Genomic DNA, 22,644 nt, shown 5'->3' on the forward strand with positions numbered 1-22,644 from the left:
TTTGAATTGACCATTTTTTAGTATTTATTTTCTCTCTTTCAAGACCCCCAAATATTCAGATGTATCCTGCCTTCATTATTCACATTCTGCATGCCTACTATGGACTGAACATTCTATTAGATTTTAAGGCAACAGAGACAAAAGCAGTCCCTCCAGCCTGACCTGAAATTAACATGCTATATGGGAGCCACCCAAGTGACTGGGGGTAACAAGAGCAGTGGTGACAAGCCTTGCAGGGAGTTCTGATATGAGACACCCTGGGGAGCTTCTGGGGAGCTAACGTTCTGTGCATCCTTCCTTTGGAGGCTGGAATTCACTCGATTTCAGTCCCTACCTCCTATTCATTAATAAAAAGAGAGAGAGAGAGAGAAAAAAAGATATCTTTGTGCCCATTGAAGGAATTTCAAGCTTCTGCAACAAGAGAAGGAGGTATTTCAAAGAGGAGACAGGAAGATGTCTTATTTCTACAGGTTAGACCTTGGAAGAATTTTATGCAAAAATTGTCCTATTTTCCTCCATCATCCTTCATATAATAGTCCCTACAGGACTGAGGAACTTGAATAAACCAAAAGGCTGGAGAAGGAGATACAGATACGTGTCCAGGGGCCCCCTGAGACTGTGCTCCTGGGTGGCTCTCCCTGCTGATGACTGTTAGTACATGAGTCCCCCCAGTTACTCAATAATGTGTTTTGGGCCAAGTAAGCCAGGGTTGTTTTTCTTATGATTATGCAAAGATGTACTTTTCCAGAAGGCAACAGCTAGAAAAAGGACAAATATATTATGCTTAAAATACTATTCATATATTTAGAGAGGAAAGAACTCAAAATAACAGAAGACCTGAATTCCAGGTTCCACCAGCCCCCTGGAGCATACCTCAATGCAGACAAGGCCCAGGACTCAGATGCCCTTTCAAGAGGAAAGGGAGGGATGCTGACTTCACTGAAGAATTTGGCCAATCTTGCTTGTCTGGTTGATGCTACCAGTATCAAAGACAAGAACTCTGGACTCCTGAATGGGGCAAAAACTAATGAAAAAGCTATACTCCCCCTCTTCCCTTCCACGATCACATCTTACCCTCAGCTACTCAGGGAAATTATGCCCTGAGGTGGTCCAGCAAAGAATGTCTAGACTACTGCAACCCTGGTGGTGCAGTGGTGGGGTGTGAGTGTGTTTTAAATAAAGCTCCTGTAGTTTTGCTCACTTCCACTCCAACTCTACAAGATCAGAAAAAGTCTAGCCCAGGCAGGGACCAAATCATTTAGTTCACATACTTTCTTGCCAATGATTTCGACCTTGACCTTCAGAAATTCTCTGAAAGATTAAAAGTGATTTAGGACTGTTTTCTTTCAATGCAAACTGCCAGTCAACATAATCTCTTTAACTAATGTCTGCCTGTCAGTAAAAGGTAGGGAACTGCTGAAACCATTAAGGGCAAGTAAGATAGTTTGGGCTTCCCTGGTGGCTCAGACGGTAAAGCATCTGCCTGCAATACAGGAGACCTGGGTTCGATCCCTGGGTCAAGAAGATCCGCTGGAGAAGGAAATGGCAACCCACTCCAGTATTCTTGCCTGGAAAATTCCATGGACTGGTAAGCTACAGTCCATGGGGTCGCAAAGAGTTGGACACGACTGAGTGACTTGACTTCAAGATAGTTTACCAAAGTTGAAATGACAGTAATAGTTGGGGAGTCCTTTCCACTGGTCAATTATACTTAAGAAATTTTTAAATGGAAATTGTATTTTCACTGGTCTCTATTTTTTTTAACTGCAGAATCAACAGGTCAGTGGTAAAAAATAGAGTCCTCCTTGCTTAAGGTCAAATGGAAATTTACCCTCACAAGCAAAGTTCAAAGGTATCTACAGTAAAAATTGGTAAATGTTTTTATTGTTGTTGTTTTGAAATGCTGCTGAAATCTAAAATGTAAATTTTACAAATTTTCTTACGGCAGAGAACTGTCACACTGCAAATGTCTGAGCAATGAAAGCATGTTTATAGAAAATACTTTGGTGCCTAAAACTTAGAAGAAAAAATATAGCAGCTTTTTAATATTCTTTCTGTTTTGTTTCATGGGTAATTTTATCAGATAGTCAGTTATTATTACCAAAAAAAAATTATCATCATCTATACTTTTAAGAGACCTTTTAGTTAGATATATTCATATTTGGATTTATCTACATCGGAATGGAACAAACAAATTAAAAAACCTGTAAAATGTATATTTGACAAATTGGTTCCACTGTTCTTAAATGAAAATTTGCTTTGGACTTCAGGCATCAAGAAAGAAAGCTAATATGAACTGTAAGAATCACAGGATATCAGGATATTTTCTTTTTTGTACTACATGTTATTTCCAAGATGATAATAGGTTATGGATTATGGTATCAGGTTAATGGATTATTATAGTAGACAGTAATGAGTATTAAAATGAGGAATAGCTGTTTTTGTTTGTTTCTATATTTAAAAAAAAAACAACACCACCATAACAAAATGTTAGCTGGAGATCTTACCTTAGGAAGCCTTCCCTCCATTTCCTTGTCTGGAAATGGTTCTTGACAGACCCAGACAGAAAGCTCTGGGTAATAAACCTAGAGAGACATAAAAGCATACACATTCAGATTAAAAAGAGGAGCCACTCTGAAACCTCTTGGGATCAGCTTAATGAGCTCAATTGTCCTCAATGGTCACTTATTTCCCAGTTGCAACTTAGAAAGCTGGGGAAGCCCATTCTCTCTTTCAATCAATGTGCATATTCCACACTCCGAGGAGAATTTTAGCTTAGTGTCTTCCAAGACTAAGTTCAAGAGAGCAGAGATATCAATCAGTGTTATCTTTAGCACGCAAACTGGTAGCATCACGGCCTGACTGGCTAAGCAAACGAAGGCACTGGGAGGCCCAAAGCAACCTGTGATTAGCATACTTGCAGAACTCCATGTTTATGAGATAAATGTGTCATGTACTCGCGCAACACTGTTAAGGGTTATCCTGATTCATTTATTAGAAGGCTCAATGATGCATAAAGCATAGGGAGGAGAGGAAGCTGCAGCCTGCCTCCTCCCCAGAGCCACAGGTCTGCCCAGCTGCTTGAAAGTAGCAAGGGTCTGACACGGACAGGGCGAGGGATGGCGGCATCGTCATGCATGATTCAGAGAATAGCTGATAAACGGGGAGCGGTGCAGGGGTGGATGAGATGGAGCGATTGAGTCCAACTGAGTAACTCTTTTTTCAATACTAAAAAGGGTTATTATCATAAGAAGGCTGCTGGCCAGCTGTTCTCTATCTCTGGTAAAGACAGGAGGAGGGAGATAAGGAAGCACTTTTACAAGTACAGATTTAGGTCAGCTGTAAGGAAGAACTTGGCATAAGAATTGTTAAATTACTGAAAGAATTTAGAGAGGAAAACTGTGAAATCTTCCTTAAGAAATTTAGAAACTGAATCCAATCACCATCTGTCAGGGCTAATTTACATTTGATACAGCCCTTCTTTAAGGGAGGGGAGAAAATTAGATGAGATCCCCTGCAGATCTGGCTCTATAAATGCTGTAAATAAGCTTTACATTTAATAAATGACATTCAGAATCTCAATTCATTAATCAGTTATCAAATACTTATGTGTCTTTTTTTGGTTTGTTTTTGAAAGCACTAGATGTGGTAGCCTAATCATTGGGTTCACTGCAACGATATCAATGTCCCAATGTCAGTCCATGTGGTCTGAGGCATGAAATGTGGATGGCTGTGCGGGTTCTGTGGGACAGTCTAACAGAAACTATCTTCGCTCAATTCCAGTAGCATTTATGGCACATGCCACTGAACAAAGGAATTTTGTGTACATTACCTAATTTATCCTGATTTTATAAGTTGTGAATAGGTCTTATCATTACAGAGAAAAGGAAATTGCAACTCAGAACGGTCACACAGTGTACAGGATAAGGCTCAAACTCAAGCCAGATTCCCAGTTCTAAAGCGGGATTTCAGTTATTGGCACCTTAACTGCTGCTGCTACTGCTAAGTCGCTTCAGTCGTGTCTGACTCTGTGCGACCCCAGAGACGGCAGCCCACCAGGTCCCCCGTCCCTGGGATTCTCCAGGCAAGAACACTAGAGTGGGTTGCCATTTCCTTCTCCAGTGCATGACAGTGAAAAGTGAAAGTGAAGTCGCTCAGTCGTGTCCAACTCTTAGCGACCCCATGGACTGCAGCCTACCAGGCTCCTCCGTCCATGGCATTTTCCAGGCAAGAGTACTGGAGTGGGTTGCCATTGCCTTCTCCAAAAGATGCCCTCAAATTATTCCAGAATGCAAACTGCCTACAACCTCTCTTTCAAAATTACACCAGCCCACAGCCACCATACACATTTAGGTCTTAAATATTGGAAAGCTCATCCTGCAAGAACTGGGCTTGTTTGCTGACTTTGGATTGGGCCTGCTTTCTGGGCCATGTGGTTCCCCCAGTCTCAAACTCCTTCCTCTTGCTCAGCTTTCCCCTCCTCTGCTCAGCTCCTTCTAGTAAAATTCCACCATCTGCCTCATTTGGGACAAACAGCCACTGCGACATTCTCTTTAACCAGGAATGGGTGAAGAAAACAAAACTGCAATCTTAGATACACTCGCTTTGCTTTGAGGCTTAAAAGAAAAGTCACAGTATACAAAATCCCACTCTGGGAAATTTTAGATCTCAGATTGGGATCCACTGTAAGTTCACTTAATATAAACAGATACAAGATGATGACATCTCTATATTACTGCTTTTAAAGGCATGCTTTAAGTATAATTAAAAACATGACAGGTATTAGCAAGAAAAAATATTTCACTGTAAACCAAAAATAGTGATAGAAATACATATATAAGCTTAGTAGGCATATGGATGCAATGAAAAGCAAAATCAATTAAATGTTATATATGTGTTCTTCTGCTTTTTTGTGATATACTATTTTAACAAAATGACACTACATTAGCATTTAACTTCTAGGTCCAAAACATCAATACTAAAGCATCCCAGGCTGGATTTGTAGGGGAAAATAGCTTGCCTCTCAGAAAGTCTTATACTTAGTCCCAATACTTATAATTTTTTCTAAGAACTTTCTTTTTTAAAAGCAAAACAGCTAATGATATTTGCCAATGAACTTAGGAACATGAGTATCTGTTAGCAACTCATGAGGAAGCAAACTTCCTTCCATACCTCAAATTTGCTCTTGCACAACATGTCAATTTAGCTATAAGGTGACCAAAGGCATTTCTAATTAGGCTTTTTTTTTTTTTTTTTTTTTAGTGTGTGAATCATAAAGTAATCATCATCGGTGTTAGGAAAGACAAATGTAATTTTGGCTTTGTGATAAATTCATATAGTCTTCTTCAGAGTCAGAATTTTAACCCCAAAATGGCAGAGACAGAAGAATCTCATTTACATTATTAACATCTGCCTGGCTGGTCTCTTAAGAACTCAGCAAATCCCTGGACACAGAAACCTTAAAGGGAATAAACTTTTTTTTTTGGTTTGGGGAAAGGATGGTAGATCATTGGAAATCCATGCTACCTACATAACAGCTTCATTCTTTCCTATATATGTGGTGTTTTGAAGACTCTAATCTGAATGACTTTTTTGAGCATTCTTTGGCATTTCCTTTCTTTGGGATTGCAGTGAAAACTGACTTTTTCCAGTCCTATGGCCACAGCTAAGTTTTCCAAATTTGCTGGCATATTGAGTGCAGCACTTTCACAGCAATATCTTTTAGGATTTGAAATAGCTCAACTGGTATTCCATCACCTCAATGAGCTTTGTTCATAGTGATGCTTCCTAAGGCTCACTTGACTTCACATTCCAGGATGTCTGGCTCTAGGTGAGTGATCACACCATCGTGATTATCTGGGTCGAGAAGATCTTTTTTGTAGAGTTCTTCTGTGTATTCTTGCCACCTCTTCGTAATATCTTCTGCTTCTGTCAGCTCCATACCATTTGTGTTCATTATTGAGCCCATCTTTGCGTGAAAGAGATACTTGATATCTCTAATTTTCTTGAAGAGATCTCTAGTCTTTCCCATTCTGTTGTTTCCCTCTATTTATTTGCGTTGATTGCTGAGGAAGGCTGTCTTATCTCTTCTTGCTATTCTGTGGACCTCTACATTCAAATACATATATCTTTATTTTTCGCCTTTGCTCTTGCTTCTCTTCTTTTCACAGCTATTTATAAGTTCTCCTCAGACAGCCATTTTGCTTTTTTGCAATTCTTCTTCTTGGGGATGGTCTCGATCCCTGTCTCCTGTACAAAGTCACAGTTCTTCAGGCACTCTATCAAATCTAGTCCCTTAAGTCTACTTCCCACTTCCACTGTATAGTCATAAGGGATTTGATTTAGGTCATACCTGAATGGTTTAGTGGTTTTCCCTACTTTCTTCAACTGAAGTCTGAATTTGGCAATAAGGAGTTCATGATCTGAGCCACAGTCCACTCCTGGTCTTGTTTTTGCTGACTATATAGAGCTCCATCCTTGGCTGCAAAGAATATAATCAATCTGATTTCGGTATTGACCATCTGGTGATGTCCATGTGTAGAGTCTTCTCTTGTGTTGTTGGAAGAGGGTGTTTGCTATGACCAGTGCACTCTCTGGGCAGAACTTTGCCCCACTTCATTCTGTACTCCAAGGGCAAATTTGCCTGTTACTCTAGGTGTTTCTAGACTTCTACTTTTGCATTTTAGTCCCCTATAATGAAAAGGACATCTACTGGGGGCGTTAGTTCTAGAAGGTCTTGTAGGTCTTCATAGAACCATTCAATTTCAGCTTCTTCAGCATTACTGGTCAGGGCATAGACTTGGATTACTCTGATATTCAATGGTTTGCCTTGGAAACAAACAGAGATCATTCTGTCGTTTTTGAGACTGCATCCAAGCACTGCAATTTGAATTCTTTTGTTGACTATGATGGCTTCTGCATTTCTTCTAAAGGATACCTGCCCACAGTAGTAGATATAATGGTCATCTGAGTTAAATTCACCCATCCCAGTCCATTTTAGTTCGCTGATTCCTAGAATGTCGACATTCACTCTTGCCATCTCCTGTTTGCCCACTTCCAATTTGCCTTGATTCATGGACCTAACATTCAGGTTCCTATGCAATATTGCTCTTTATACCATCAGACCTTGCTTCTATCACCAAAAATTCCAATTATTCCAATAACTCCAATATTCTATCACCAATATCATTCCAATCCCAAAGAAAGGCAATGCCAAAGACTGCTCAAACTACCGCACAATTGCACTCATCTCACACGCTAGTAAAGTAATGCTCAAAATTCTCCAAGCCAGGCTTCAGAAATATGTGAACTGTGAACTTCCAGATGTTCAAGCTGGATTTAGAAATGGCAGAGGAATCAGAGATCAAATTGCCAACATCTGCTGGATCATGGAAAAAGCAAAGAGTTCCAGAAAAACATCTATTTCTGCTTGATTGACTATGCCAAAGCCTTTGATCACAATAAACTGTGGAAAATTCTGAAAGAGATGGGAATACCAGACCACCTGACCTGCCTCTTGAGAAACCTATATGCAGGTCAGGAAGCAACAGTTCGAACTGGACATGGAACAACAGACTGGTTCCAAATAGGAAAAGGAGTACGTCAAGGCTGTATATTGTCACCCTGCTTATTTAACTTATATGCAGAGTACATCATGAGAAACACTGGGCTGGAAGAAGCACAAGCTGGAATCATTGCTGGGAGAAATATCTATAACCTCAGATATGCAGATGACACCACCCTTATGGCAGAAAGTGAAGAGGAACTAAAGAGCCTCTTGATGAAAGTGAAAGAGGAGAGTGAAAAAGTTGGCTTAAAGCTCAACATTCAGAAAACTAAGATCATGGCATTTGGTCCCATTACTTCATGGGAAATAGATGGGGAAACAGTGGAAACAGTGTCAGACTTGATTTTGGGGGCTCCAAAATCACTGCAGATGGTGATTGCAGCCATGAAATTAAAAGACATGTACTTTTTGGAAGGAAAGTTATGACCAATCTAGATAGCATATTAAAAAGCAGAGACATTATTTTGCCAACAAAGGTCTGTCTAGTCAAGGCTATGGTTTTTCCAGTAGTCAGGTATAGATGTGAGAGTTGGACTATGAAGAAAGCTGAGCACTGAAGAATTGATGCTTTTGAACTGTGGTGTTGGAGAAGACTCTTGAGAGTCCCTTGGACTGCAAGGAGATCCAACCCGTCCATTCTAAAGGAGATCAGTTCTGGGTGTTCATTGGAAGGACTCATGCTGAAGCTGAAACTCCAATACTTTGGCCACCTGATGCGAAGAGCTGACTCTTTTGAAAAGACCCTGATGCTGGGAAAGATTGAGGGCAGGAGGAGAAGGGGACGACAGAGGATGAGATGGTTCAATGGCATCACTGACTCAATGGACATTTGGGTAAACTCCGGGAGTTGGTGATGGCCAGGGAGGCCTGGGGTGCTGCAGGCCATGGGGTTGCAAAGAGTTGGACACGACTGAGTGACTGAACTGAACAGAGCCGAATATGAATGACTTAGAAAAAATATCAATGATAGACATTATCTTTACTATCAAATAACTCAGAATACCTCTGTCCATGCAGGCATTCATCAGGAGTTTTTGAAATACTTGCTGTGTGCTAGACAGTTAGACTCTGGATACCACCAGAAAAGAGACAGGGTTCCTGTCACCTAGGGGCTCACATCAAGGGTCAGGGGAGGGAGACAGTGGGGTGCTGGATCCTTTAAAAGACCATTTAAACGTGGTAGGGGCTGAGTTGTGCTCCCCCTAATGCCTGTATGTGAGCTCCTGGCCCCTAGTACTTCAAAGTGTATCTAGAGATAGGGTATATAAAGCGCAATTAAGTTAAAATAAGTTCATATGGGTGGACCCTAATCCATGCGACTGGTGTATTTATAAGAGGAGGAAATTAGTACACACATACACACACGGAAGACACTTGAGGACACTGGGAGATAGATGGCTATCTACAAACCAAGGGGAGAGGCCTCAGAAGAAGCCAACACTGACTGCAGACCTCAAGACTCCAGAACTGTGGAAAGTAAACTTCTGTTGTTTAAGTCATCTAGTCTGTGGTACTCTGTTTTGACAGCTCTAGGAAATGAGTCAGTTCAGTTCAGTTACTCAGTGGTGTCCGACTCTTTGTGACCCCATGGACTGCAGCATGCCAGGCTTCCCTGTCCATCACCAACTTCCAGAGATTGCTCAAACTCAAGTCCATCAAGTCGGTGATGCCATCCAACCATCTCATCCTCTGCCGTCCCCTTCTCCTTCTGCCTTCAACCTTTCCCAGCAGAAAGACTGACTCTCTTCCAGTGAGTCAGTTCTTTGCATTAGGTGTCCAAAGTATTGGAGCTTTAGCTTCAGCATCAGTCCTTCCAATAAATATTCAGGACTGATTTCCTTTAGGATTGACTGGCTTGATCTCCTTATACATGACTTTCAAAAGTCTTCTCCAACACCACAGTTCAAAAGCATCAATTCTTCAGCCTCAGCTTTCTTTATGGTCCAACTCTCACATCCATACTCGACTACTGGACAAACCATAGCTTTGACTAGAAATAAACAGTGTGCTTTAGATGCATTTTTTTTTTTTAAAGTATAGGTTACGTCAAATGTAATAGTTCTCAGAATAACTATCAATAGATTTAAAAAACAAAACAAACATTTAGCAAGACATCCAGTAGTGCTGTCAACAGAGGAAATGAGGGTGGCAGTGAGCAGATCTGCAAGGGTATATAAAGGCTTCCAGATGCAAGCCAAGGAAGATAGAAGGTTGAGGGGCTTTCAAGTGCTGATAACAAGTAGGTCAGAAAGAAGGATAAGCTGATCTATCTTTTTGGAGGTCACTTGTTCTTGCTGGACGCCAAAGCTGCTCATTCTTCTTGGTATATGTCAAATGATGCTCTGTAAGTGGACACGTGGCTTAAATTGTTTCCCATATATTCAGTTTTCTGGATTGAAGTTTGTGTTCTTCATAAACACCTATTAAACCAACTTCCTTTTTTAAGCTTCACCAAATTCTCTCTTGGTGGTGGTGGCGTGAGCATCTCAGAAATGCAAGCACATGGGAATATCTTGTAAGAAATAAACCAAAGTTTCGGGCTTCCCTGGCAGCTCAGTGGTAAAGAATCCGCCTGCCAATTCAGGAGATGTGGGTTCAGTCCCTGGGTCAGGAAGATCCCCTGGAGAAGGAAATGGAAACCCACTCCAGTATTCTTGTCTCAGAAATCCCATGGACAGAGGAGCTTGGTGAGCTACAGTCCATGGGGTAGAAAAGAGTTAGACACGACTTAGCAACTAAAGAATAACAACACAGTCCATATACAGAATCAACCTAATTGACATGCTTCCTATCACTTCTACTATACTGCATGAAAATTTTGAATTATATCTATTTATTACCTGTTTCTAAATCCATATTTCCCTCTACTCACTTACCATCTTTATCAGTATTTCTTTGGGGAGACTGTTAGATGAGAACAATCTTCAAAGGCAGGATCATGGCTTTGTTTGGAGCCTAAATGCACCACACACATGTATGTTGCTTACTTTAGTGAACATACCTTCTCAGAAAACTGTGATGAAGATGCCGCATGGCTTGGTTGTTAACAACCATAATTATAACATTATTTTCTACCCTTTGTGGGGTTCTATGTGCTTAAACAATGGCCCTTTTATGATTTATCAAAGAGAGGTGCCCACCCCCTGCAATTAGAAGAGTAAGCCAGAGCAGCAGATGTCCAACCTGCATAATTAATTCTTTGAGCAGCAAGGGAGTATATTTTATAATCTCTCTGCCAATTACTCTGTGTGTGAGTGTGTGTGTGTGTGTGTGTGTGTGTGTGCATGCATGTGTGTGTACATCTTTTATTCTGCCTAATTGGCTGGGAGGTTATGAAACCCAGTACTGTAAGACAGAATTTATGTGCACACACATGCACTTCATTTCTGCAAATACCCTTTGAAGTGGCCCTATTAAGAATCTCCCTCAAAAGCTGGTCTGCTCCCAGGTGTGACTGGTCATGTGAGAGGGCAGAATGTAAACTGAAACCATAAATGAGTTACAAGGATCATTTTCTCTGAACAGTATTACATCAAGGATTAGATGGTGCCAAAAGATGATGCGCTGAGCTGTCTCTCTAGAGACCAAGTCTTAGAGCTCTGCCTAACCCTGTGAATGCTGCTTGGAGATGGCGTGCACAGCAGGGAAAAGGCGCTGCAATTGGAGGCCAAAAAGGAAAACGGTGGGTCATTCACACACTGGACGTCATCTCTGCACATTCTAGAAAGTAAAATACATGTGATAGTTGGTCCCTAAGTTGGCAAACATTCTGGTTGGAGAACTAAGTGAAAAGTAGAGGGATCTAATTTAAGTGTGCGTGTGTGCATCACACACAAGCTGGCTGTGGTAACCAATGGATAATCGCAGAGAAAGCATTACAAACACTTGACTATTGCACTCAACCACAAATGCCCTCCTGCTAGAAAGGAAGGGATGATCTTTTAGGACACTGCTGCACTACAATACCTGCTGACACTCTTGGTTTTTCCATGGCCTGATAAGTTCTTAACCTGTAGAAATGGGGGTCGGGGAGACAACTGTGGTTCACAGCACACAAGGTGATTAAGCCCATCGAATTAACTTTGCTTTGGGTGCAGATGTTTACTGTGAGCTCAGAAACTGTCCACATTTTACTCTTATTATGCAGCAGATTATGTTACTGCCCATGATGACAGGTCAGGCAGGCAAAGGATTCATTTCTTTCCTTTGTGAGCTGGGGTGTTTGAAACAAGCGGTGTTCAGAGTTTAACAGTAGAATCCTCTAGATTCACTCTGCCTGTTGTGAAGCCATCTTGAGAGGCCGCTGATGAATATGTGGGAGCCTGACAGCTGTGGAATTTCATTTCTAGATTTCAACGAGGCAGAGAAAGGAAAAGGAAGTCTCCTCGCTGGCAACAAAATGAAAGTGTTTACAAGTGAAATTAATCGTCAGCACAAAGAGCTTTCGCAGTCACTCTGTACCACAATATAATATTCTGCCTGTTTGGCTGCTGAGTTTTTAAAAATTTGATTTCTAAGAATAAAAACAAAGACTTAAAGAGGAGCAAGGAATCAAGTCAGAAGCAAGCCACAAAAGGTTAACATTACCCGACTTTGCTTTGTCACCACTCTCTGAAACCGTTTGTGATGTGAGTTTGGGGCTTTGGATGGTGTGTGCTTCAAGGCAGGGTGCAGCAGCAGCTGGTGAACCCAGCACGCTGAACTGGAGGTCAGTTGCAAACATTTTGTGCTGGGCAAACTCCTCATCCCAGCCTCATTCCTTTCCAATAGGAAAATGCTTAGCACAAAGCAATCCACCTAAAGGCTCCATAAATCCAAAAAAGGGAGTTACTGATCGAGGAATTCTCAGATTTCTGCCAAGACACCCTCCCCTGTGCTGGAGGTCAGCCTGGTATGCTAAGCAGAGCCAAACTGCGGACTGGACTCAAGGAATTAAGTTCAACACTTCAAATCTAGACTTTTAATGGGCAATTTTTCTTTTCAGTGATGAAGACAAAACAAAGTACAAACAGCTGATAACAGCCCAAAGTAAACCAGGAGAAAAAGCACAAGAAGAAAGCTTGGAAACAAATCTCATACAGGATATCTAAGAAGAGATTTTCTGAACAAAGGAAAAAAATAAAGCAGCTTTTTAAAACTCTGGTTTGAGATTAAGCAGTTTGTGAGTGAACAATAAGAAAGTACAGGCCACAAAAATAAGACATTTGCTCTTTTCAGCGGGATAAAAAATACTGGCCTTTGTTAACTAGCAAGGAAAAAAAAAAAAGAAAGAAAGAAAAGGCCCCTCAGGCATTTAAGCACAGCATAAGCTTTTCCTTGCCCCATGACCTCAACAAATATGTTAATAAAATCTTTTACCTCCCTGGAGTGGAACCAGAGTAAATATTTACTTAACACATCTGAGTTCTAAGTCTGGACCACCTTATTCCCTTATATAAATTGGTTTTCATTTGCAACCAAGAAATTAGAAACACCACATTTTGCAATGTTTCTCCTGCTTTTATGGTAGGAGAAGGAAGGAAGGATGAAAGGGAAGGAAGGGAGGGAGGAGAGGAAGAAAGCAAGAAGGAGGCAGAAAGAAAGAGAGCAAAAGACGGAAAGACAGAATGAACACTGTAAGGAAGAAAAGAAAACCGTATTGGGCCTGAGTGCACCAAACTGCACTTGAGAATTTTTGAACGGTATTCTCTGCTACAAATGAGTCATGCTGTTGATACCCTTTCCAATACTAGACATCTGGAATTAGCAGGACCTTTTCCAAGCACATTCCAAGGTTAATAAGAAACATCTAGACTTGCTTTTATTAGCCAGTTTGAGTAATTTTAGGTATACTGAATTTCACCTTCATATAACTATAAGAAGTCTGATTTCTACTCACCAAGAATGCTAATTTTTCTTTCTTCTTGTTCTAAAGTTACTGTGCTATTCACTAAAATCTATGAAAGTTTTCACCAACAAGGTGAAAGAAAAAGTCCTCGAAACTCAAGGGTTTTTTTTTCCCCTAAACCCCTAAATTAAAAGCTAGTGAAATAAATATTTATCTGGACATATGGATTTGGGGTTTTTCTTGATCTGGGTGCATAATGAGATAGCCAGTTGCTTTTGATGAGCTTATGAACAATTTCAAAGCATTCCTATCGCTGACATATGCAAGACTGACTTTTCCAGAAAGTTTGCATTTTCTCCCAAAGCGCTCATTCCAAAAGAATTTATTCACTCTTTCCACCAATGCACCGTCTTCTGCTGGCAGCTGCAGACTGCTCAGCATTTAGCAAAAGTCATTTCACAGTTCAGTGCTTGTCAGGTACTGTCTTGGTCATTTGAAGACTAGATAACTCTCAACAGCAAACAGATCACCAAATTCGGAGGGCAAGTGGTTTCTATTATGGAGAGGATGTAATTAAACTTGGTTTAAATCAGACGCTAGTTGATTACCTTTTAAGAAGTTTGGCTTTAAAGAGGGGAACACAGCCAGACCTGTATCTGCACGTCCTAAGTGCTGGGGCACTGTGCAGCTTCTGGGGAACTGCCCTGTATGGAAACTGGCAAAAAACTGAAAGCAGAGAGGAGCAGAAGGTCAGGATGGATGTGCCCCTGCACACCACCTGGACTCTCGGCCCACTGAGTGCGGTCTGACTCAGAAGGCGGCTTCTCCCTGACAAAGGCCAGTCCAGCAGCGCCACAGGAAGCAGAGACGACCAAAGGCAGTGGCCGTCGACCCAAATGGACACGGTGTCTCGGGACCGGGAGTCATCAGTAAATACCTGGAGAGTCATGAAGATGACTGCAAAAGGAATGCCAAATTAGGAGGCTAAATTCTCTGGGAAAGGGATCACTTATATTCTAATTAGCATGAAAAAAACAGCATTGGAAACTCAGAACTTCATTCTAAATCCTGACTGCACTCTGAGACAAGAGAAGACACTGATATTGACATCTTTGGGGCTTTTCCCTTCGGTTCTTCTTCCATGGTAAACCAATCAGCAAAAGGAAGGGAACTGTGAGCAAGACATGAGAGTTGTTGGAACCCACACTGGCAGAGTATCTAACTTTGGAGAGCCACAGTTTTCCGTGGGAAATGCACACTGGAGTTCATTATAATTTCTTTTTTTAAATTTTAGGCACGTTTTCCAGGCACACCCCTTTAATCCTCAGAGTGCCGCTGAAAGGATGAAATGCATCAGCACATGTAAGGCCATGGCAACAGGGTCAGCACAGATGAACTAAGTGGGCCTGGGTCAGCTGTCATACCATCAGCCTCACCGTCCGACAGAGGAGGACGCTCCGCAGTCAGAGAGCTTGCCCAAGGTCACATAGCCAAGAAATGGAGAAGACGGGATGCACACCCAGCCTCTCTTCTCAGAGAACATGGTCTGTCCATAGCAGTCTTGTCTGCTATTTCCCTGGAGCCAGCTGCAGTGGCGCCATGAGGCCCTGAGAGCGGGGCCTGCTCTCAATCCCTCAGTAGGTGCTGAGCATCTCTACGCGGTGCCCTTTTGATGGAATTTAGTTGGATTGCTGACATCTACTATCAAGAGAAGTTTTCTCAAAAATATTTGTTTCTCTGCTAGCTGTATTTTCTTTCGTGTGTGTGTATGTTTGATAAATAGCTGCCCTTCAAAAATAACAGAGTGAAGTAAGCCAGAAAGAAAAACACCAATACAGTATACTAACGCATAAATATGGAATTTAGAAAGATGGTAACGATGACCCTATATGCGAGACAGCAAAAGAGACACAGATGTACAGAACAGTCTTTTGGACTCTGTGGGAGAGGGCGAGGGTGGGATGATTTGGGAGAATGGCATTGAAACATGTATAATATCAGATGTGAAACAGATCACCAGTCCATGCATGAAGCAGGGTGCTCAGGACTGGTGCACTGGGATGACCCTGAGGGATGGGGTGCAGAGGGAGGTCGGAGGGGGGTTCAGGATGGGGACACATGTACACCCATGGCTGATTCATGTTAATATGTGGCAAAAACCACCACAATAGTGTAAAGTAATTAGCCTCCAATTAAAATAAGTTAATTTTAAAAAATAACTTGCCTAAGACACTCAGCACTGTTGGAGGGCACACAGGGCATGCTCGCCAGTGTCCATTTGTTGCTACAGTCACTGGGGAAAGACAGCTTTTAGAGCAGCAACTCTCACTTGGCTACCTTAAGACTGTGGATCTAATTAAACCCAAGCAACACTGATCACCATAGTTTTGTCTTTTTTCAATTTTCCCTGGAAGGAAATGTTCACCACAATACAAATATCTAGCAAACACTGCAGCTAATTATAAAGGGTATTTGCTGAGAAGCCAAATTGTTTTAATATGACCCCTAAATAAACCCTCAAACAACTTCTCTGATGACCTGGCAATGGCCAATCTAATTCAGAATATCTTTCTTTCAACAAATACCATTAGAAATCATGTTCACTGTAACTCTGCTTTTCAAAAATTCAATTTCAAAACAAACCGTTTAATCAAAGGAGAATTAAACTCTTGATCAATAATACGCAGCTATGTAAACCATACACAACATATAAGTATCAAGTGATCCTAGTTGAAGAGGAAGCAAATAAATACTTATGAGAATAGAGAGGCATGTATAAACTATTAAGAATGGTAATTCAGAAAGAAAAATCTAACCTGATTCTAGTTGGGAACTTTTAATGAACATAGTCTAAGAAATGCAATCAGTTCTAATGACAAAATGGAAACACAGAGATGAGGGAACAAGCCAGCCATCAGTTATTACTATCATGAAGGTAACAAATAGCACATAACAAGAAAAGTGGTTTGTGATCCTCAAACCACATGTAGAATACTGTACTCATTCAGTCAAAGACATGACGAACCTCTGGTTTTGTCTAAACAACATAAGAACATTGATCAATCAGGGAAAAATTCACATTAATTATCAGATGAATTGTTTCTATGATGCCAAAAACCACATTTAATTGAATTTTTGATTGAATTGACTGTGACAGTGTAGACAGTTAATCCTGTATAATAAAATTTAAGTTTAAAAAGCAGTCCTCATGAAAAAAAAAAAAAAAAGAAAAAGGAATAGGCTTAATAAAGATGAAATGAAAAGATGTAGAGATTTGACTCCCAGACCTTGATAACAAGATCAGAATAATTTAAGACTCTATTATCAAGATGCGAGCAAAACATACAAGGGCCAGAGGCATTCCATGATGTATAATTAGAACCAAGTCTCCACAGGGCACTGTGAAATGGAACTTCAGTTATACAGCTTTTTTATAGGGTCCAGAGCATTCAGGCTTTGGAAACAATCAAATCTAGGTAATAAAGGATCAAAATTACAAAGATGAGAAGGGCTCCAAGATGTGGGCAGAATTTTTGCTGTATTAACTAAATTGGTTGAGTATACATATTAATTATCCAATCAATAAATCAAAAAATATTTACTAAATACTGATTTTCTATGAAATATTGAATATTTAGTAAGTAGCTTTCAACTCCAGAGAATGAACATCTTAGGAAAGACAATTCCCCATTAGTTGGGACTGCAAGTGCTGAAGTAGCAAAGGAAACACATTTAAAAAAAAAAGGTTTCTTTAGAGCTAAGCCACCAAATCTTGGGATATCTCTTCAGGAAAGGTGAGAGTTAATTAACGACTTCATCTTTTCAAATTCTAATTCTCATAACCATGCTGCCTCAGAAAGTCCATGAGATTGCATGTTTCAAATAGTAGGTCCATTCTCTGCCCAGTATTCCTTCTTTCAGTCAGTGTTAACTGAGTCCCCACAGCGCAGCAGGCACTAGGCTAAATGCTCAAACATGCCAAACCCACGTGGCACCACGGTACAGAGGCTCGGCAACTGCCTGCCGACGGCAGACTTCCCCAGCATGGTCTCAGTAAGCCTTTTGGTAACTTTCACTAGGATGCCTTACCGAAGGGCAAGAAATAGTCCTTCTTGGGAAAGTCCTTAATAACAATCCCTTACTTGGGTCATGTTTTTAAGTATCTTAGTCAGTAAGTTTAATTCATCTAACCACAGAATCCAGTTTTTCCTTGACAGTTTCGAATGTTGGCTGCCAAACACACAGTATCTTCTCCTAATTTCTACTATATCTGACACTGACTTCATTCAATGAAAGAGACCACAAAATGCCTGGATCCATTTTAAACATAACAACTTTTGTAAATTCCCCCTGTTCGGTCAGTAGACTGCAGTACTTTTCCCAGCTGGAATTGTATCAAACACAATTCAGACAGGAAAGCTGCTACCTGCCCTAGTAATCAAAGGACAGCGGCGTGTGATGGTGATCTGAGTAAGGGCTGGAGGGGAGAAGGGACAAGAGCTAGAACTGGGCAACCACACCAAAACTTTGTGCACATTATCAATCTCCCTCTTGTTTTAATTACGTATTGGTAGAGGTCCCTGGCTCATATTTTCACTGGCAACAACTATTCAGCTATTCTTCCTTTCTTCCCAATCAATGTCTCTGATTTCCAATTTCAGCATAAAAGGGGCAAACAGACCTTCCTTTCATTGACCGCATTCTCTTAAATATCTTTCCCTTCTCCTTTTCAAACAGGCATGATGCTTGTATTTTAGTCTATGAGAGTTAGGATGAATACTGAACAAGCATAGTTAAAATCAAGGGTTTAAAAATACCTCCAGCTACATAAATCTAGGGCTTCCCTGGTGGCTCAGACAGTAAACAATCTGCCTGCAATGCAGGAGACCTGGGTTTGATCCCTGGGTTGGGAAGATCTCCCAGAGAAGGGCATGGCAACCCACTTCACTATTCTCACCTGGAGAATTCCATGGACAAGGAAGCCTGGCAGACTACAGTCCATGGGGTGGCAAAGAGCTGGACATAACTGAGCGACTTCTTAGGCACAATGCTTAGATCGGAAACCATTCCGAGGTAACAACAGGCCATTGTTTTACTTGTAAAGAATTCATTACCTTGTGAAACCAGAGCAGATGATGCTCTACCATCATGACTGACTCAGTCAGATTGCTGAGAGGCAAACTGTGGACCGCTGGACAATACAACATCGATGACCTGAAGCACAGTGACATCCCCCAGCCAGAATTCCGGATGGACATGTGACTCCACCCTAAAGCTGAGAGTCCTCTTCCAGCAGACCACATCAAACTAAATTTCTGGACACTCTGAGGGCCTCTTCTGTCTAAACAGTGCAGAAGGCAGCGCAGAACTGAGGAGCTGGTTTTGTATCATGTTGACATTTCACTTAACTCTCCCCTCTTACCTCCCTAACACTGAGGCCTCTTTGTTCAGTGAGATGGTTTTCAGCAACAAATTCATCACCTGTGTGTAGTGATTTAATTTCCTGGGTCCTACATTTTATAATCAGAACTGTCACACCCCTGCAAAGTGTTGGGGCTACTACGAGTTGTAAATCTCAAGGTGAGCCACCTGATTCTGCCCAGAAGTAATAGATCTCCATGTATTCCTGAGCTCCCACTCGTTCATTTATTTCACAGACATTTATTGGTTACTAAGGATGTGCCAGTTCCCACAGGTATTGGAGCTGTGGTTAGACTGGCTCATGGAGGTGTAATCTATTTCAAGGTCCATGAAGGTTAGGGGTTCCTTTCACTTTGTAGGAAAAGAATGCCAGTCAATTTCACTACTGTTCTAGAGTTCCCTCTCAACTGTTCCCAAACTGAATTCATCATCCTGATACAGGAAAAGGGGAAAAAGAGGCATCACAGCTTCAACTGCACCATAAGAAGAGGTCTGATGTTCACTTACTAGTGGTCAGTGTTTGTGCTTCAAGTTTACAGTCTTGGAGGGTAGAAAGGCATGCAGAAAGAAGCCAGCCACAAGTAGAATATTGTGTGTGTGTTTAGTGTACCAGGGAGCAGATCATTCCTGCTAGATGTCCTGGGGAGAGTTTCATGGAGGTGTTGTTATTTAAATTCAGTCTGGAAGAAGAGCTTTATTTGTCCGGAGGAGCATTCTTTCTAGGACTGAGTAAGCAAAGGCACAGAGGGGAGGGCCTCCTGGGGCATGTTCAGAATAACAAGTAGCCTGTCCTTCTAAGAAAATAAATGCTATAGTAGCTAGAAATAAAACACGAGTTCACATAGTTCTGGAATGGCTCCTCAGCCACAGATATTCAGTTTATGACGGTTTAAAACACAGAAGTTGAAAAAAATATTTAAAAGTATGATGTGGGAGTAGGCATAAGGAATTTAAGGAAACAGTGCTTATGTATGTCACTTACTGTCTAGGGGATGAATCCAACCGCACCTGAAGGGTCCAGAAGAACTGGTAAAATCATTCATATTGAAAATCTTGCAGCTGATGCCTTCTGAGTCTGTCCTGTTTCCAGAAGAGATTCCAGAAAAATCCTTCTTGGTCTTGGCTTTCCCCAACTTCTGGGTATCATGTTATAAGATTCCCTTATGATGGTCACTAGACTACTGTCTAAATTAGTAACGGTCCGTAGGCCTCAAATTGTAAACAATTTTATTATGATGATGTAAGCGTTGGCTTGAATTCTGAATACGTACGTCTGGCTAATCAGGAAGAAGTAGAGAGAACCAGCTGGGTTTGTGCAGTTGCGACTGATTAGCACATGGCTAGCCGCAAAGAAGGGAAGAATGGGGTCTGCTCTCACAGGTGGCACAGAAGCAGCACCCTCTCTGGCCAAGTGGACACTAAGGAACCCCCTGGCATTTACCAGGGGAAGTGCAGCCACTTGCTCCCAAGAAAGAGGTTAAGTGTGCTCCCTTCCCTATTCCTTCCAACTAGGGACCTTCCTTCTTACCACTCTACCACAGCCCAAGGACAGCGAGAGGCAGCAGTAAATAAGCTGTATGTGAATGACCATGTGTGCTTTTTTCCTTGGGCACAATCAAAATGCAAAGAGCCTGAGACAGGCTGGAACCTGAGTGGGAGCCTGGGGCCATCTCCAAGATGCCTGCGCGGTGGCTGCCCCTAGCTCAGCACGTGGAGTTCTTGACTTCTAGGTCTAGTGTGTGAGGTCTGTCTTTGTGAGCACAGAGGCCTGAAATAGGGAGGAGGACATTCACTAATGCAGTAAACATGTATTATGCTCACTCCTGTAAGCATACCTTTCTAATAAATGTATTTCTTTTATCAGAAATATGCTTTTCTCTCATCTAAATCTACCCATTCTTCATTCACCCAATAGTTACTAAGGATAGATGCTAAGCCCTGAAAACGTGAAGAAGGCACAGTACCTGCTCTCAAGGACCTTCTAGGTTTCAAATTCTGTGCCGACTCCAATCAGTTGTTAATGTAACAAGACAGTGAAGATTTGGAAATCATATTCAGGATGAATAATAATAATAATGATGTGTGTTAAGACACTGATTCGCAATGTCTGACCCAAGTGGAGGAGGAGGCAGCGATAGCACACAAACCATGTATCTGTCATCTCTGGGTATAGGTGAATTTCTACCTCCTTAAAAGAAAGCATTCACCTCCAATCCCCAGTCTCCAGTGATACCACTCCTCTGCATCTTACAATTTGGCACTAGAGTATATCACAATTCATTAAGTCCATCATGCATATTAGTCTCCCTGCCACAAGTAAAATATAAATCTACATTCCATAATGCAACAAACTTAGCACAAAGAAAATACTAAAAAAAAAAAAATGCTTGTTCAGTCGACATAGGAATAGATGCACAAGCCTACTAACTCTTCTCAGGTTCTTCAGTGCTTCTATGCATGGCGACTTTGTTTTCTTGGGATCATTTACATGATAGCACAGAATGAGATCATACTGGAAATAAGCAAAGGCTTTAAAGTTCCAGTACTAGGAGCAAAGTTTCTCCTGGATCCCAGAGGGCATTTTTAGGACTCTAGGAAAAAGTTGCTGTCAGTTTTGAGTACCACAGCTGGATCAAACCTAGAGGGCGAGAATCACAGCAGGTTGTTCAGAGGATGGCTTTAAATGTTGATAAAGGTGAGCAACTGCAAGACACTCTTTTCTGACAAGCGGTTTTATGGCTTAATCATAATTTTTTTCTTCTCCTAGTAAATAATGGAAGATAATTTGCTGTGGAAGCTAACATTACATTCACTTCAAGTTCCTAGCTCTTTAGAAGAATAGTCCATCAAAACTAAACAAGATTAAGTCATTAAGGATGGATTTTTTAAAAGTTCAGCTTAACAGATATTAGTATGTATGGACCACATATTTACTGAGCTTCTAACATATATTTAATATTTCATTAAACACTGCATATGAAATTTTTAAACTTTCTGGAAGTCTATAATCTAGCTGGTCAGTGAAAGAAATGAATGTGATCCAACTAACAAATAATGCAGGAGAGTATAATCTAGTGTTACACCAGGTTAATATCATGTCATTGCTACTAATAACTGAACTGATATTTAGAATTTAGTTGAGAGCCATGCTAATGTTTAAATCCCAAACCATTAGAGCTGCTAATACTGTCATGCACTAACAGATCAATTTCAGGATCACTGCTGTTTTTTAAACCACTGAGATGAGAGATTCTTGAAGCTGTCCACAGGTGCAAAACATGTCCTGAAATACTCATTTCAGATAGATTTAGATCCAAGAAATAGGATTTTTAGGAACCATAATTTCTACAGATGTGGACTGAGACTTACGGTTAATTTTCCAGTATAAAGCAAAGGAGTGGTTTAAAGCCAGAATTTTTAAAACATATCTTTATCAACCAAGATGATACAGTCCAGCTACATCCATTACATTTTCCTTTGGTATATTCAAATTGGATTCACTGGTAAGATTTCCTTATTGCTAGTCTTTTTCCCATATAACAAAAGAATCATTCAGAGAATTCAGGCAAATCCCTTCCACTGCTGCCTCACTCCAGCAACATTTTGAATAAACCAAGATGAATCAGACAAAATCAAGTTATTTTGTATTAAGCGTAATTATTCAGATAATTATCTCAACCCTCCACTTCACTTGGGTTGTGAGGATAAGGTCCTAAAAGACTTACCAGCCACAAACAGCACTTGAAAACATACGCGCAGAGCAGGGAAGCCACAGTGCCTCTCTAAGGCTCCCAGTCAGTCTAGAGAAAGTGGGCACAATGTACGAAAC

General features: G+C 41.0%; 1 protein-coding gene across 2 annotated transcripts in view; it reads right to left on the minus strand.

The window, feature by feature from the left end:
* Nucleotides 1–22,644, minus strand: part of NREP (neuronal regeneration related protein) — a 32,793-nt gene that overhangs the window by 4,375 nt on the left and 5,774 nt on the right. For both annotated transcript variants that reach the window (XM_018053735.1, XM_005685030.3), the window contains one exon: nucleotides 2,508–2,585. In XM_018053735.1, the coding sequence (XP_017909224.1) occupies nucleotides 2,508–2,585 (78 nt within the window). The remainder of the gene's footprint in view (nucleotides 1–2,507; nucleotides 2,586–22,644) is intronic.

This window comes from Capra hircus, chromosome 10 (genome assembly GCF_001704415.2).
Source record: "Capra hircus breed San Clemente chromosome 10, ASM170441v1, whole genome shotgun sequence".
NCBI lineage: Eukaryota > Metazoa > Chordata > Mammalia > Artiodactyla > Bovidae > Capra > Capra hircus.